The sequence below is a fragment of the Phyllostomus hastatus genome, unplaced genomic scaffold (genome assembly GCF_019186645.2).
Source record: "Phyllostomus hastatus isolate PE091 unplaced genomic scaffold, TTU_PhHast_1.1 phas_contig_80, whole genome shotgun sequence".
Classification (NCBI taxonomy): Eukaryota; Metazoa; Chordata; class Mammalia; order Chiroptera; family Phyllostomidae; genus Phyllostomus; species Phyllostomus hastatus.
In genome coordinates this window covers 3,440,961-3,456,857 of record NW_025333960.1, presented here as the reverse complement: position 1 = coordinate 3,456,857, position 15,897 = coordinate 3,440,961, and the positions used below count along the sequence as shown (strand labels likewise).

General features: G+C 43.7%; 1 protein-coding gene across 4 annotated transcripts in view; it reads right to left on the bottom strand.

Annotated features, from left to right (window-relative positions):
* The window catches only part of UROC1 (urocanate hydratase 1), a 45,719-nt gene that overhangs the window by 14,937 nt on the left and 14,885 nt on the right, over window positions 1-15,897 (bottom strand). For 3 of the 4 annotated variants that reach the window (XM_045849579.1, XM_045849578.1, XM_045849581.1), the window contains exons 7-15: window positions 15,480-15,546; window positions 15,247-15,390; window positions 8,687-8,775; window positions 6,438-6,500; window positions 5,899-6,078; window positions 5,483-5,580; window positions 4,697-4,769; window positions 3,141-3,262; window positions 1,328-1,398 (exon numbers count right to left, since the gene is read on the bottom strand). In XM_045849579.1, the coding sequence (XP_045705535.1) occupies window positions 1,328-1,398; window positions 3,141-3,262; window positions 4,697-4,769; window positions 5,483-5,580; window positions 5,899-6,078; window positions 6,438-6,500; window positions 8,687-8,775; window positions 15,247-15,390; window positions 15,480-15,546 (907 nt within the window). The remainder of the gene's footprint in view (window positions 1-1,327; window positions 1,399-3,140; window positions 3,263-4,696; window positions 4,770-5,482; window positions 5,581-5,898; window positions 6,079-6,437; window positions 6,501-8,686; window positions 8,776-15,246; window positions 15,391-15,479; window positions 15,547-15,897) is intronic. The other variant, XM_045849580.1, reaches the window with a different exon arrangement.

The window sequence follows — 15,897 nt, the reverse complement described above, 5'->3', positions numbered from 1 at the left end:
GGCTGAAATGGTAAAATTTATGTTAATGCATATTTTGCCAGAATTGAAAAAAAAAAACATCTGAAACCAGATGTCTGCAGTGCTGAGGCTCAGAAACCCTGGATTCTTCAAAGAGGATGCAGGTGTTTCCCTTGGCTGTTTGGCCAACCTGTCCAGGAATGGGGTGAAAGGTTAGAGGGGCCAGTGATGGGTTAACCTTGCACCTGCCCATGAGCCTCAAATGCAGAACTCAGTCTTAGCTGTTTTGCTTACAGATGATTAGCCTCTTTCTTTTCCTGACTTTCTATCCAACAGCCTTACTTTAATCATACCAGTTGTCTTAAATCCTTATGGGGGAAACTGTACTATAGATAAAATACAAATATAAACAGCCAATAGCCTTGGACATCTCATACTCTGGCTGGTCACAGAGACTCCTCTCAGCACCAGCGGCTTTGTTGCCAAAACGTGCATACAAACCACTGGGCATGGAGACAGCAATTTGGATGGACGTCATTGGACCACAGAAGCACTGGAAAGGGACAGTGCTCCTCCTGGTCATGTAACCCCCAGGCCAAGTACCCATTAGTCAGATGTGGTGGAAGTGTCTGGCCACTGGGGGCTATGGCCAAAAGCATGTGAACAAAATATCTACTTTTTATTTTGTCCTTGGTACACAAAACCTGCTCTCCACCTCAGGGCTTGTGCATTGGCTGGTTTCTCTGCCTCCCCTGACTATCACATGGCTGCTCCCTCATTTTCCAACTCCCAGCATTTAGATCTGAACTCACAAGGCAGCTCCTCAGAGATACCTTTCTGATCCCTACCCCACATCACACTCATTTTCACACTCACCAGAGCACAGTCACAGTCACAGAAATGAAGCCATTGCAACCCTGGCCCTGTTGGTGACTCATGCACTGACTGCCATAGAGGGCCCGCCCCAAGTACTCCACCACAGCCAGGTGCACTTATCATCACCAGCATCTCCATGGTATGGCTGAGATGCAAGGTTCAGAGAGGCTGAGCCACTCACCTAAGTCACACAACTGAGAAGCCAGGAAGCCTGCCTCTTGGGCCCTTCAGGGTCTGCCTCTCAAGAGAACTCTTTGTAGAGTAACTGGGTGAAGAGTGACTTGACTGGTCCTGGTCACTGTCCCAAGCCACCTTTTGAAGGGCCTCCAATTTCTCTACCCAGCAGCCCCCTGGAATGAGGTAGCTGCTGACTCTAGTGGGTCTGCCACTTACTCGGCCTCATGGTGTATGTTGGCACCCTTTGGATCTCTCGTCTACTGGCCAGGCAGGCAGTCTTATGGCCCACCCAACCCCTACCAAGCTAAGCCCTCACCAGCTGGTGCTTGGCAGCCTCCCGGATCCAGTGAATGTTGTCCTCATACTGCAGCTTCACAGCTGGGTTCACTGTAGGGAGAAAAAGGGAGGGATGTCACAGGCACCAGGAGCTCCTGACCTGAGGTGAGGTGCAGACCCTCCCTCTGTCAGACTGCTCAACACAGGCACCTGTTCTTCACCCATCACTGGAGCCCAGACTTGGGGTCAAAGAGACTCTCCTCAGCACCACACTAGACCATCTGATTTTTGGAACAAGCAATGCCAATAGTCATGTGAATTAATGCACGTAAGTGTGCAGCCCCCTGTCTGATATATTCATTCCCTCAATAAATATCAATTGAGTGCTATGCCAGGCACAGGGAACAGATTGCTGCGGGCTATGAAAAAAAAATATGAGTGTGGTGAGGTAGTCACTAGATTGGTTAGTCAGGAGGGCCAAAGTTCTCTCTGGAGAGGTAATGGTCAAGATATGTCCTAAATGCTAAGGAGGAACCAGCTATTGTACATAAGGATTTGAGGAAATAGCACTCTAGGCAAAAGGAACTTGGCTAAAGTATGAATGGTATGCAGAGGAGGGTGGTAGCCTTGGAGCTCAGGTGCCACTCCTACTAGCTCATGAGAGCAGCCAGTTAAATCTTCAGGAATTGTGTGAGCCAGTGGTTAACACAAACATCATTAAATTTCAGTTAATGAATTCACATTTTTAAAAAGACTATTAAAAAAAATAAAAAAAATTTAAAAATAAAAAATACAATAAAAACAAATAATAATTTAAAAATTTTAAAATAAAATGTATATTAAAATTATGATAATGCTTTTAAGTTATTACTACTTAATTTACTACCATTTAAGAGGATCTATGCTCTCAAGGTTATCTGCCTAGTGGAAATACTGCTACTATTCCAATTGGAGCCCCATTTGAAATAAGCAACCCTGAAAATATTCAGACCTTGGCCATCAACAGATGCAACACCTCAGGGCTTCTTCCTTCAGGGCTGGTTGTCGAACACCCATCAGCCACCTACTGCAGGCTGTGCAGTTGTTCAACACCGAGAGGCCTCAGGAAGCTTCTGACAAGATTTCCAGGTGAAGGCCCCTGCTTCCCCTTTTTTCCTCTTGAGCCCTCCCACTGCTTGGCCCCTCCCATATAGGTGGTCCCACCCACCCTCAGCCTGGTTCCAGCCCTGGATATCTGTAACCCAGGTTCCATCTATCCCCTTGAACCCAGATATGGAAGTAGGGTGAAAATGGCCCCTGGGGATTTAAAACAAGCAGCAAAGACTGAACAACCCATATAAGAAACCATCTGGAGAGAAGGCCATCTCTGTACCTGTAGAAAACCTGTAGAGAATTGAGGGTACTCTGATAGATGAGTAAGTTTCATAAAATAACTGCCTTTTCTTCTCTTCTCCAAATCATAAATGACACATTAAATCCACTACACAAGAAGGGACTATGGTTAAACAGCCTCCCCTATCCACGTGAAAAGGCAGAACCAAGGCTCCATATCAGAAAAACCATAGATTGACTGGAGAGGCTCTGACATGAAATATGCAGAGTGGGCTTGGTAGATGTGGGAAGCCAAAGGCTCCAAAGGGGCACAGAAGGCAACTATAAAGAATCAGAAGCACTGTTGAAAGGCACAGACTGGAGGCGGAGTACCCATTTACCCACAAGGGCAAGAAATGAGGAGGTAGGAAATGAGGAGAGTGGGTGGGGTAAGAGCTGCCCTGCACTACCAGGCAGACAGGCTTGTTATTGGACATTTTGGGGCCACTGACTCTTGAGCATCTCCAACCTGACAGCCTTACCTCCACCAGCAATGGCTTCCTCCAGCACAGATGTGGCTAGCTGATCGGTGACTGCCAGATCCTGAGGGTCCCCAGATGTGCATACCCAGCGGAAAGGCCCGAATCCCTGGGAGAATATATCCCTGCCAGGACAAAGTGCCTAGTCACCTTCTCAAGCTGGTTGCACCCACCTCCTGGACCATGATCCAAGGAGGGGAAGCTAGCATATGTTCTAGAACTAAGAAGGGGGTGAAGGCTGTGTGTGACTTGGGGTGTGTTTTGGGGGGCATTGTGTGTGGGAATGTGTAATAAGTTGGGGAAGGTGGCTTCAATGTCCAGAATTGTTGGAAGCCCGTAAGTCACTAATTGGACAGGAAGTTTCAGTCAGAGGCCCTGTCACCTCCAGTCCCCTTCCATCCTCTCAGCAACTACTACCCTCTCTTTCTCTCTCCCCTTCAGTTACTAGGTCCTCTCCCTCCTCCTCCACCTTCTTCTCCTTCTGCCCCCTCCCTTCAGTCCCCTCCTTCCTTCTCCACTGTAATCCCCTTCAGTTCTCAGTATCCTCCCTCTTCTTCCCCCCTACCCCTGATTTCCCCTTTCCTTTTCCTCCACCCTCCTACTTCTCTTTCCTCCACCCCCTCCTTACCCCTCAGTCCTCATTTGTCCCCTCTCTTCCTCTCCTCTCAGAGCTGCAGGGGCAGGGAGCTGGGACATAGACAAGAGAAATGTCTTAAGCTGTTGTTATTGACAACCCAACAAGCAAAACTAAATAGTTGGGAGAAATAGTAAATGTGGGGACTTGGCCAAATTTGCCTTAGGTAAACTGACCTTCCTATGTGAACTCCATGCACAAAGAGGCAGCAGCCTATTCCTTCCCTGGGCTCCCACACTAACCCAGCCCTCTACCCTCCTGCTTCCCTCCTCAGAGGGCCCAGTGGCCCAGCCCACTCTAGCTCTGCCCCCACCCACAGTGAACCTGAGAAGATGTTTGCTTTCTTGCCTCCTTCCCTGTCTGGTCCCATCTTGCCACACTAGGGGAAGGGACTCTTCCAAAAATATCCTGAGATTTTCCCTCCCCTGCCCTGTATTGCTTGAGCTCAAATTCCTGGCCTTAGTCCTCAAGCCTCTACCCTGAGCCAGTCTCCTTTTGGGTACATTCCACTCCTCCCTACTTGTCCTAGGCCACTGGCCTCCCCAGACCTGTCTGGCACAGCCAGGTAGGTACAGGGGCTGCAGGGAAAAGCAGGTCTTGGCCTCCATAGATCAAACCGTCAGCCACCCTACAACAATGACTATGGGATGGACAGCATTTAGGGTTATGGGTACTGAAGACTGACGAGTTCACTAGAAAGTAACCTCAGCTCCAGGCCCCTGAAGCCTCCATGCCCTCTCATTAAAGCCCTGTACAAGGTCTGTCACGATTTCAGTTTTTTTTTCACCATGAAATTGCTTTTTGTGGTGGAACCCCATGACCTGATGTGGCCACCATTCTGTGGCCTCACAGCAGAGGTCAGAGGAGCAGCTTTTCTGACCTGAATGTCTAGGACCCAGACACTGGAAAGGGGCTCATCACTTACCCCATAATGTGCTGGACATATGAAGGGTAGCGGAACTCTGTCCTTTTGGCACCTTTCTTTTCTACGTCAGCTCCTGTGGACAAAGCACCCACACAGTTTTACCTGAACCGGCTGCAAGCTGGCAGGTTCCACCCAAGGTGAGGACATACACCACCATCCAGATGACAATTTAAAAACAGCCCAGGGAAAGACTATGGAAGTGCTCTGTCCAGGTAGTGAATCATCACCAGGTGTCTTTTCAGGTAAAAGAAGAGAAAGCAAGTACAAGCTGGAGCCCATAAGTTCTTGGCATGGGGCAGGGCAGCATGTACACATGCCTGTGTCTGCTGCAAGTATATCCAGACAGGCACCACAGAGCCTGCAGACTCTGAGGCAGGGGGAGAATTGGTTCCAGAGATGGGGCTGGGAGGGAGCCTTTCCATTGAATATTTTTTATACCTTCCGAATTTTACAATCTATGAATGAATCACCTATTTTACAGAAAAAAAAGTCTCCTCCACAAAAAAAAGTAAAGCTGCATTTTTTGCAATGGAGCTTGTACATAAGTATTGTTCCCACTCTCTTTATGGTGCTTTATATTCTTAAGGAAAATGGAGAAACTGAGACTAGAGAGGTTAAGCTGGCAAGACCAGCTTCCAGAAGGCCAGGCAGGGGCATAGTGAAACCTACATGCCCTGGTCCCTGCCTGCCCCTGGTCCCTGCCAGGATAGCCCTGGTTGGCGGGGAGAGTGTGCCTGCTGCCAGCCCAGGGAGGATGGGACCCTCAGCAAGCCACCCTTCTCTCACCTGCTCTCTGGGCTTCCAAGAGGAAAGCATTGCCATAGTCCCAGAAGAAGAAGTTCTCCTTGGCTAGTCGGTTGATGGCTGAAACTTGCCTCCTCAGGCTGCAATGGGCCAGCAATTAGCTTTCAGTTCCAGCCACTGGTAAGACTCTGAAATGGGCCCTCTCTGCCCCATCACTGTCATCCCCAGCCTCACCCCATGGAGGTCAGCCATCTCTGCTGACTTCCATTCAATCTGACAGAGAAGACAGAAACTTGGAGAGGTTAAGGGTCCTAGCCAAGGCCACACAGCTACCAGCTGTGGTCACTGGAGAACCAGGAAGAGGCCACAGCTGCTCAGTCCAAAGCTCCTTCCAGTGTATAGCCCTCCCACCTTGTGCCCCTACCTCACACCCTGAGCAACCCTGGGACCTGCATCACCTTTCTTGGACCAGGCCCTTGAATGTGGCAGGATCAGAGGCCATGAGGCTCTGGGCCTCTGCAAAGCCAAGCTGCACAGGATAATAGCCACCATTGAATGGGTTGTGGCAGGATGTCTGGTCCGACCCCAGGTCCACCAAGAGCTCCCCTGTCATGTCCAGTTCATGGACCAGGCGCTCCCTGGAGAAGATGTGGTCTAGTCAGTACAGAGCAGCAACTGCCCAGAGCAGGGGCAGGAAGCATCTGAGGCCTGAGTTTAGGGCCTAACATTGTAGCATGTTATACAGCCCACATGTCCAGCAGCCAGAGACTGAGGCTAATCATACATGCCTCCCCACACCCCTCTTCCCTCAAAGAACACCTATGGGAAGGCTGCTATGAACTCAGGCCAAGATACAGGTCACAAAACCTGGAAGCAGAACCTCAGGTCTACACTTGAAACTGCATTCCAGGAGCACCTGGCCACCACTGGGAATTTGCCTTGAGGGAAAAGTTCACCTGGGGTCCCCAAGGCTGCTGACTCCCACCCCTGTACTTACCAAAGATCCACCACATTGCCATGATAACCAAGACTGAGCACCTCCTTTTTTTCCTTTGCTTTCCTAGAGGGCAAAAGAGCAGAACAAATGGTTCCATCACACCTGTCCACAGCCATTTATACTGGCCAACACCCAGGGGACACCCAGATGGCTAGAATGCAGAAGACCCAAGAGGCCACCAAAAGTATCATGTGCAAGTATAGGGCCTGAGATTCAGTGACCTATGAGGTGTGTCCTTTGAGGACCTAGACCATAAGGGAAATGGCAGACTTGAATACCCTAGACAGGAGAACTGAGGTGACAGTGGTGACAACCCTTCCTGAAGGGCTTAGAATTATGGCTATTACTATTAGAACTCTAATAAGGACCATCCTAGAACTCACTCAAGGTGATCCTCAAATCATAAAAGTCACTAAAGTGACTTTTGATTCCACATTGGAAAAATAAAAGTACAAAAAAAAGAGAAAATATTTTGGAGAACAGAAAACTTGAATATATAAAGCCTCTCACAGATATGAAAGGTATCAAAAAGCATCAATAAGTGGGGCAGTGTGGCACCCACTCAAAGATACAGATCAACTGAAGTCTTTGCTTTGCAGAGAGATGCCAGCAGGGTCCAGACACACTCCTCTCTCTCAGGCACACCAGGATAACAAAACAGGAAAAGGACACTTGTTCGCAGAACAGTGAGGGACGCTGGGGAAAGAGGACTGCATTACAGCCTAAGGGCAAGAACAGGCACTGTGAGTCCCCCCAAAATAACTCCATTCCCATCTGTGTCTTCTCTAACTCAGGGAGCAGAAATATGGTGAGACAGGCTCCTTAAGGCAGTTTGTTAAACTGATGTGAAATGATTGTGTGTATGTGTGTGTGGCAGTAGACGTTAAGGAATTAAGCTGGCCCAAACTTTGTGTGAGTGAAAAGAAAAAAGAAGGTAAATGGAAGAGGCATATTTAGATAATGGCAAGAATATCAGAGTGGTTGGAAGTGTGTGAATGTGTGTGTCTGAATGTATATGTTGCAAGTATGTGTAAATGGGTATGTGTGTGTGTCAGAGTGTACAAGTGTGTGTGTTCAGGATGCTAGCCAGCATTAACAGGGACAGTAGTCAAATCAGGCAAGAGCCTTTAGTGGCACAGTAAGAGTTTGGAATTTTTCCTATAATTAATGGAGAGTTAGTTATCTGGGAGTTTTACACAGGGGTGCAATGTAGTCAAAATAGTATTTTAGAAAGATCTATGTCAAATAATATCCCATCTTCAGAACAGGAATGTTTCTCAAAATCTGTGTGTACTTAAACATTTTTATACAAGCCCCTGTTGATTAGAATATTGTAGCTGGGATGGAGAATTATGGTGCCAATGCATTCTCCCCTCACAGGCTCAGTACTGCAAAGCAAATCAATTGAGAGGATGCTTTCAAAATGGCTTTTGAGCAAAAGCTTTAGGGCAGTCCGCGCCCCTGCTCCCAACCCATTCCCAATAAAGTACCTCAGAAGACATCAAGCAGGAGGGGAAAAGCTACCCCTGATACCACACAGGCAATTACAATGAAGAGGAAGATCAACTTATATTGAACCTGATGGAGTCACCCTGAGGGAAAGCTCCATCACTCAAAGGTTCATGTTTCCCCAATAGATTCAGTGAGCATCTAGTATGTAAAAGGCTCTGGAATGAGCACTCAGGTCACAAAAGTGAGAGACACACACATTCTTTGCAAAACTATGGCTGAATAGCCCTGACAAGTGTGACTCAGTTGATTGGGCATTGTCCTACAAAGCAAAAGGTTGCTGGTTTGAACTCCAGTCAGGGCACATGCCTGGATTGTGGGTTCAGTCTCCAGTTGGGGTATGTATGAGAAGCAACCAATCAGTATTTATCTCTCATACCAACATTTCTCTCCCTCTCTTTGTCCTTTCCTTCCCCTCTCTCTAAAAATAAATAATAAAATCTTTTTTTTTTAAAAAAAGCTATGGTTCAGTGTTGGGGGGAAAGTAAGAGGATAATTGAAAATCTATTAGAACCAAGTTTCTGTCCACCAAAGTGTGCAAATCCAGGGGTTTCCTACACATCAGCAAGTAATAGTTATTACAAGATCCTTCCTGCTATACTGCTTCTGAGTGTTAACGAGGTGTCGTGGCCATCTGTGGCCAGGTGTCTGACATTGGCAGGCCTATTCTGAGCAACCCAGTCTCTGGGTCCCCTTCCATGGTCTCCCCACTTTCAATGCTCACTTGTCAGATGTTGTACCTGAGTCTTTCAATGCAGTGGTCCAAGTTGTCGGTCATTTCCATCAACCAACCTTGCTGGTGGCGTTTCACAAGGGCTGCTTTATCCACCTGTGACCAAGAAACATAAGCCACCCAGTCACCAATCATCCCAGGGTGTGTCTCCAATAGGTAGGTGCCATACTCTGATATAAATCACCCACTTTTATTTCCTTTTTCTTTTTTTGTGACATTAACCATAGTATTTTAATTCCTCCCCTATGACTGCTCTCTGCCCCACCCATCCTTACCTCACACCCTCAATCCTTACCCCACTTTGGCTTTGTCCATGTGTCCTTTATACATGTTCCTTGATGACCCTTCCATTTCCCCCCCTTATTTGTTCTCCCCTCCCCTCTGGTTACCATCACTTTATGTATTTTAATTGTCTCCAGTTATATTTTGCTTGCTTGTTTTGTTGATTAGGTTCCACTTATAGGTGAGATCATATGGTATTTGTTTTTCACCACCTGGCTTGTTTCACATACACTATGCTCTTCAGTTCCATCCATGCTGTTGTGAAGGGTAGGAGCTCCTAGGCTGATTCCAGCACTTGGCTATTGTAAATTATCTGCTGTGAACATTGGGATGCATAGGTTCTTTTGAATTGGTGTTTCAGGATTCTTAGGGTTTAATCCCAGCAGTGGAATTGCCATGTCAAAAGGCAGATCTGCTTTCAGTTTTCTGAGGAAATTCCATACTGTTTTCCACAGTGGCTGCACCAGTCTACATTCCCACCAATAGTGTACTAGGGTTTCCTTTCCCCCACAGCCTCACCAGTACTTTCTGTTGGTTGAATTATTTATGATGGCCATTCTGACTGGTGTGCAGTGGTATCTCATTGTGGTTTTAATTTGCATCTCTCTGATGGCTAGTGATGCTGAGCATCTTTTCATATGTCTCTGGGCCCTCTGTACATTCTCCCTGAAGTGTCTCCCTAGGTCCTTTACCCATTTTTTAATTGGATTGTTTGTTTTCTTCGAGTCCTGTGAGTTCTTTATATATTTTGGAGATCAAACCTTTGTCTGAGGTATCATTGGCAAATATATTTTCCCATACAGTTGGTTTCCTTTTCATTTTGCTGATACTCTTTAGCTGTGCAGAAGCTTTTTATTTTGATGAGATCCCATTTGTTTATTCTTTCCTTTATGTCCCTTGCTCTAGGGGACATATCAGTGGAAATATTGCTGTGTGGAATATTTGAAAATTTCCTGCCTATGTTCTCCTCTAGGACTTTTATGGTATTACAACTTATATTTAAGTCTTTTATCCATCTTGAGTTTACTTTTGTGTATGGTGTTAGTTGGTGATTGAGTTTCATTTATTTGCATGTAATTGTCTAGATCTCCCAATACCACTTGTTGAGGAGGCTATTTTTACGTTATGTTATGCTTCTGTCCCCTTTCTTGAATATTAATTGACCATAGAGACTTGGGTTTATTTCTGGGCTTTCTATTCTGTTCCATTGTTCTATGTATGTGTTCTTATGCCATTTTTTGAAATGTTTGTTCCATATCTGTGAAATATGTCATTGGTACTTTAATAGGAATTGTCTTGAATCTATAAATTGCTTTGGGTAGTATAGACATTTTAATAATGTTAATCCTTCCAATCCATGAATATGGTATGTGCTTCTATTTGTGTCTTTCTTAATTTCTTTCTACAGTGTTGTGTAGTTTTCTGAGTACAGGTCTTTTGACCTATTTGGTTAAGTTTATTCCTAGGTACTTTATTTTTCTTGTTGTTATATCAAATGGGTTTTTCTTCTAATTTCTGAGTCTGATATTTTGTTGTTGGTGTATAAAAATGCCTTTAATTTCTGAATATTGATTTTGTGTACTGCTGTATTGCCAAATTCACTTATTAGGTCAAGTAGTTCTTTTGGTGGAGTTTATATGGTTTTCTATGTACACAATCATGTCATCTGCAGACAAAGACAGTTTTATGTCCTCCTTTCCAATTTGGATGACTTTTATTTCTTTTTCTTGTCTGATCACTGTTGCTAGGACTTCCAATACTATGTTGAATAGAAGTAGTGAAAGTGGACATCCTTGTCTTATTCCTAATCTTAGTGGGAAAGCTTTTAGTTTTTGCCCATTGAATATGATGTTGGCTCTCTATTTCTCGTATATGGCCTTCATTATGTTGAGAAATGCTCCCTCTATGCCCACTGTGCTGAGTGTTTTTATCATAAATGGGTGCTGTACCTTATCAAATTCTTTTTCTGTATCTATTGATATGATCATGTGATTTTTGTCTTTCCTTTTGTTTATGTGATATATTATGTTTATTGATTTGTGAATATTGTACCATCCTTGCATCCCTGGGATAAATTCCACTTAATCATAGTGTATAATATTTTTAATGTATTGCTGGATGCAGTTTGCCAATATTTTGTTGAGGATTTTAGTGTCTATGTTCATCAGTGATATTGGCGTGCAGTTTTCTTTCTTTGTTGTGTCTTTGTTTTGGATTTAGGATGATGCTGGCTTCATAAAAAGAATTAGGGAGTCTTCCAGCTTCTTGGATTTTTTTGAATAGTCTGTGAAGGATAGGGGTTAACTGTTCCTTAAGTATTTTATAAAATTTTCCTGTGAAATCATCCAGTCCAGGGCTTTTGTGTGTCAGGAGTTTTTTGATTACTGCTTTGTTTTCACCATCTGTAACTGGTCTGTTCAGGCTTTCTGCTTCTTCTCCATTCAGTTTTGGGAGATTCTATTTTTCTAGAAATTTGTCCATTTCACCCAGGTTTTAAAAAATCTTGGCATATAGTTCTTCATAGTAACTTCTTAAAATCTTATTTCTGTGATATCAGTTGTAATCTCTCCTCTTTCATTTCTGATTTTGGTTTTTGGGTTCTCTCTCTTTTTTTCTTGATGAGTCCACTTAAAGGCTTGTTGATGTATTGCTGGAGGCAGTTTGCCAATATTTTGTTGAGGATTTTAGTGTCTATGTTCATCAGTGATATTGGTTTATCTTTTCAAAGAATGAGCTCCTGGATTTATTGATCCAGGATTTTGTTTATCTTTTCAAAGAATGAGCTCCTGGATTTATAGATCCTTTTATTGTTCTTTTAGTCTCTATGTCCTTTAATTCAGCTCTAATCTTGGTTATTTTCTTCCTTCTATTTGCTCTGGGCTGTCTTCTTTAAGTTCTTGTAGGTGTAGGGTTAGGTTGTTTATTTGAAATGTTCCTATTTGTTTTTAGGTAGGCCTGTATAGCTATGAACTTCCCTCTTCGGACTGCCTTTGCTGTGTCCTGTAAGTTTTGGGTTGTTGTGAGTTTCATTTTCATTTGTTTCCAGAAGGTTTTGATTTCTTCTTTGATCTCATTATTAACTCACGCATTGTTTAGTAGCATGCTATTCAATTTCCATGAAAATGAGTGTTTTATGTTTTTTTCCTTGAGTTTGGTTTCAGGCCATTGTGGTCTGAGAAAATTCTTGATATGATTTCAATTTTCTTGAATTTGTTGAGGCTTATTTTGTGTCCTATAATGTGGTCTATCTTTGAAAATGTCCATGCACATTTGAAAAGAATGTGTATTTTGCTTCTTTAGGATGAAAGGTTCTATATGTATCAGTTAAGTCCATTTGATCTAGGGCATTGTTCAATGATGCAATATCCTCGATATTTTGTTTGGAAGATCTATCCATTTTTCACAGTAGGGTGTTAAAATCCCCTAATATAAGTGTGCTGCTGTCTATATCTTGCTCAAAGTCCTCCAATATTTTCCTTAAATATTTGGGTGCTCCTGTGTTTGGTGCATATATGTTTATAATGTTTGTCTTCTTCATGGATTCTTCCCTTGAGTATTATGAAGTGTCCTTCTAGGTCTCTTTTTATGGCCTTTGTTCTGAGGTCTATTTTGTCAGATATAAGTATTGCTACCTCAGTTTTTTTTCCTATCCATTTGCTTGGAGCATTTTTTCCCCCAACCCTTCAATTTCAGTGTGTGTAAGCCTTTTGTTCTGAGGTGGGTCTCTTGTAGGCAGCATATGTGCTGTTCATGTTTTCTTATCCATTCAGTACCCTATGTCTTTTAATTAGACCATTTAATCGATTTACATTTAAGGTTATTATTGATAGGTACCTCTTCATTGCCACTTACCCCTTTTGTACCTGTCTTCCTCTCTCTCTCACTGTTTTTCTTCTTCTTCTTGAAGTAATCCCTTTTGCATATCTTGCAGAGCTGGTTTGGTGGGGGTGTATTCTCTTAGCCTTCTTTTGCTGGGAAACTCCTTATTTTGCCTTCCATTTTAATTGAGAGCCTTGCTGGGTAGAGTAGTCTTGGTTGTAGGCCTTTGCTTTTCATTAGTTGGAATATTTCTTGCCATTCCTTCTGGCTTGTAGTGCTTCTGTTGAGAAGTCAGCTGGTAGCCTTTTTGTGTGTTTCTCCCTTGCTGCCTTTAAGATTCTCTCTTTGTCTTTGAATTTTGCCATTTTAATTATGATGTGTCTTGCAGTGGGCCTCTTTGGGTTCCTCTTGATTTGGATGCTTTGTGCTTCCCAGATTTGTGTGACTTTTTCTCACATCACATTACAAAAGTTTTCCATCATTACTTTTTCAAATAGGTTTTCTATCACTTGCTCCTCTTCTTCTCCTGCTGGTATCCCTATTACACTGATATTATTCTGTTTCATGTTGTCCTCCAGTTCCTGTAACCCCTCTTCTTTCTTTTTGAGTCTTTTTTCCTTTTCTTGCTCTTTCTTTTTTTCTACCTTGTCCTCCAGCTTGCTGATATGATCTTTTGCTTCATCTAGCCTGATTTTGATTCCTTCCACTGTGTTCTTCAATTCAAATATTATGTTTTTCATTTCTTCTTGGCGCTTGTTGATAGTCTCTATGTCCTTTTTCATGCTGATATAGTTCACAGTAAGTTCCTCGTAGTTTCCCTATAGTTTTTGGTAATTCCCACTGAACTCATAGAGGTTTCTTACATCCACTATTTTGAACTCAATATCTGATAGCTGACTTGCCTCTATTTAATTTAGCACTCTTTCTGAGGATTCTTCCTTTCCTTTCAATTGGGGACTGTCTTTTTTTTCTTCCCACTATTTGTGAGACTCTTCTTGATTGCTTCTGCTACTTAAATTGGTCCACTTTGACTCCTTGAGTTTGTAGTGTGAACTTCTATGGTAGGAGGCCTGTGAGATTCAATGGTGCAGTCTCCTTGATCTCCTGGACTTGATGCTCTTGGGATGCCCTTTATGATGTTTATGTTGGCTCTCTGGTTGTCATTGAATTTTGATTGCCCTTCTTTGGTGGGTCTTTCCCTCCACCTGGTTGACTGAGGGTCACTCTGCTGACCACATCTTAAATGTTGTTTTGCAGGTGCTGCCAGAACAAAACCACAAAGCCCAGGAAACAAACCCACATCTGTAAAAATAACTACCCTCCCCTACAATCCCACTATCAACAGCAAATGAACCAGCATTAACAAGGGTGTAAAGAGATTAAGACTATTATTTGAAAGGAAAGAAATAAACTATAGTATCAAGTCCAGTGCCTTAATATGCACAAACTTGATGGACAAGATCACTTTTGTCAGGGCAGATGCCTTCCAATATTCATTCTCCCTCCTTCTTATTTTAAAGCAACGGAAACTGGATTGTGTTTAGAGTGACACTGTGCTCAGCCCCAGGAGATGAGCCATGTCCAAGGTAACAAATATCCTTTCCACTGTCTCCAGCTCCCTTGTAGATAAGAATATCTATCTGATCCAATACTGACCAGAATTTTAAGATATTATTTTTTTTTTTACTGATATAGAGTCAGCCATAGTTGGCACTGCCCTTTCTCTTTTCTTTCTTTCTTGACTATAGATGGGTTGGCTAGGGCTGTGGCAGCCATTTTGTACCCACAAGGGAAGCCCAAAGTAATCTAGAGATATTGGCTCTGGGCTGCTGAACCAATGCCAACACTGTTGGTTATATGAGAAAAATAAAATCCTATTTATGTGAGCTGCCATATCTTGGTTTCCTGTTATCTGCAGTCAAATGGGGTCTTAACAAGTACAGCTATGTATGTTATAGGTTTAGTATCAACTAAGTGTAAATCACACTGGCATGTATCACCAAGGCTTTTCTTAGAGTCACTCACCTTCTCTTCTTGTTTCCCTGCATGGCACTACCAAAGAAAGCTGTGACAGCCACTGAGGAAGAGCCGCTGCCCTCTACTGATGGGCAGCTCATCTGCTTCCTACCCCTGATTGTGAACTGTCTGAGTTAGAGGTATCTATGTTCATTTATTCATAACCACTTATTATCTCCCAGCTATATTCCACATTTTCAGTGCAGTAATGAAAGCTTAACCCACAGAAAGTCAGTTTCATGCGATAACATCAACAGGCATTGACCATGGAAAACAATGAGCACTTTGAAGGCAGAAGGGGTATACTGCCCTGGGAACCCACCCTGGAAGGTTTTGTAGAGGGGACAAGGAAGGGCCTAGAGACAAGAGTGTTGTGAGTGTGAGTGGCTCTCAAATGAAGAAGGAGGGAGGTGAGCAGGGATGAGGACTCAGCGCTCCTCGTGTGCTCACCTCTGCTATAACACCAATGCATCCCACGATGACTGAGGCTTTGGCTTGAGCCCCACTCATTCCACCCAGTCCAGAGGTGACAAAGACTTTCCCAGCCAGGTCATTGGCGTCCAGGTACCGACGACCAGCATTCAACAAGGTGAGCTGCAGAGAGAGGAGTTGGGAGCTCACTGTCCACTTCAGGCATGTCCACTTTCCATCCCCTGAGGCCAGTCATGACCTCTGCCTCTTACCACTGTGCCATGGACGATTCCCTGGGAACCAATGTAGCAATAACTGCCTGCTGTCATCTGGCCATACCTGACCACAGAGAAAACAAGCAAGGGGTAAGCCCAGTGCCAACCCCCCACTTTTGATGGTTTAAAATTCATTTTTAATTACTTCCAAATGCATTAATACACTCTTAAAAAAAAACAAAAGAAAATATTTTAGAAAAGCTTACAATCCCCCATTTTTGGCACCCTCTGGCCCCTGAGATCTCTTATAACAGATTTTATTCTCTTAAAAACTGCAGTATTATTGGTAAAATCACTGGAGAATATTTAGCCACATCGACAAAAGTTTAATGTGACCTAGCACTTCCACTTTCCATGCCTATGCCCATATAAAGACATACACAACATTGTTCATAGCAATTTGATTTGCAGTGGT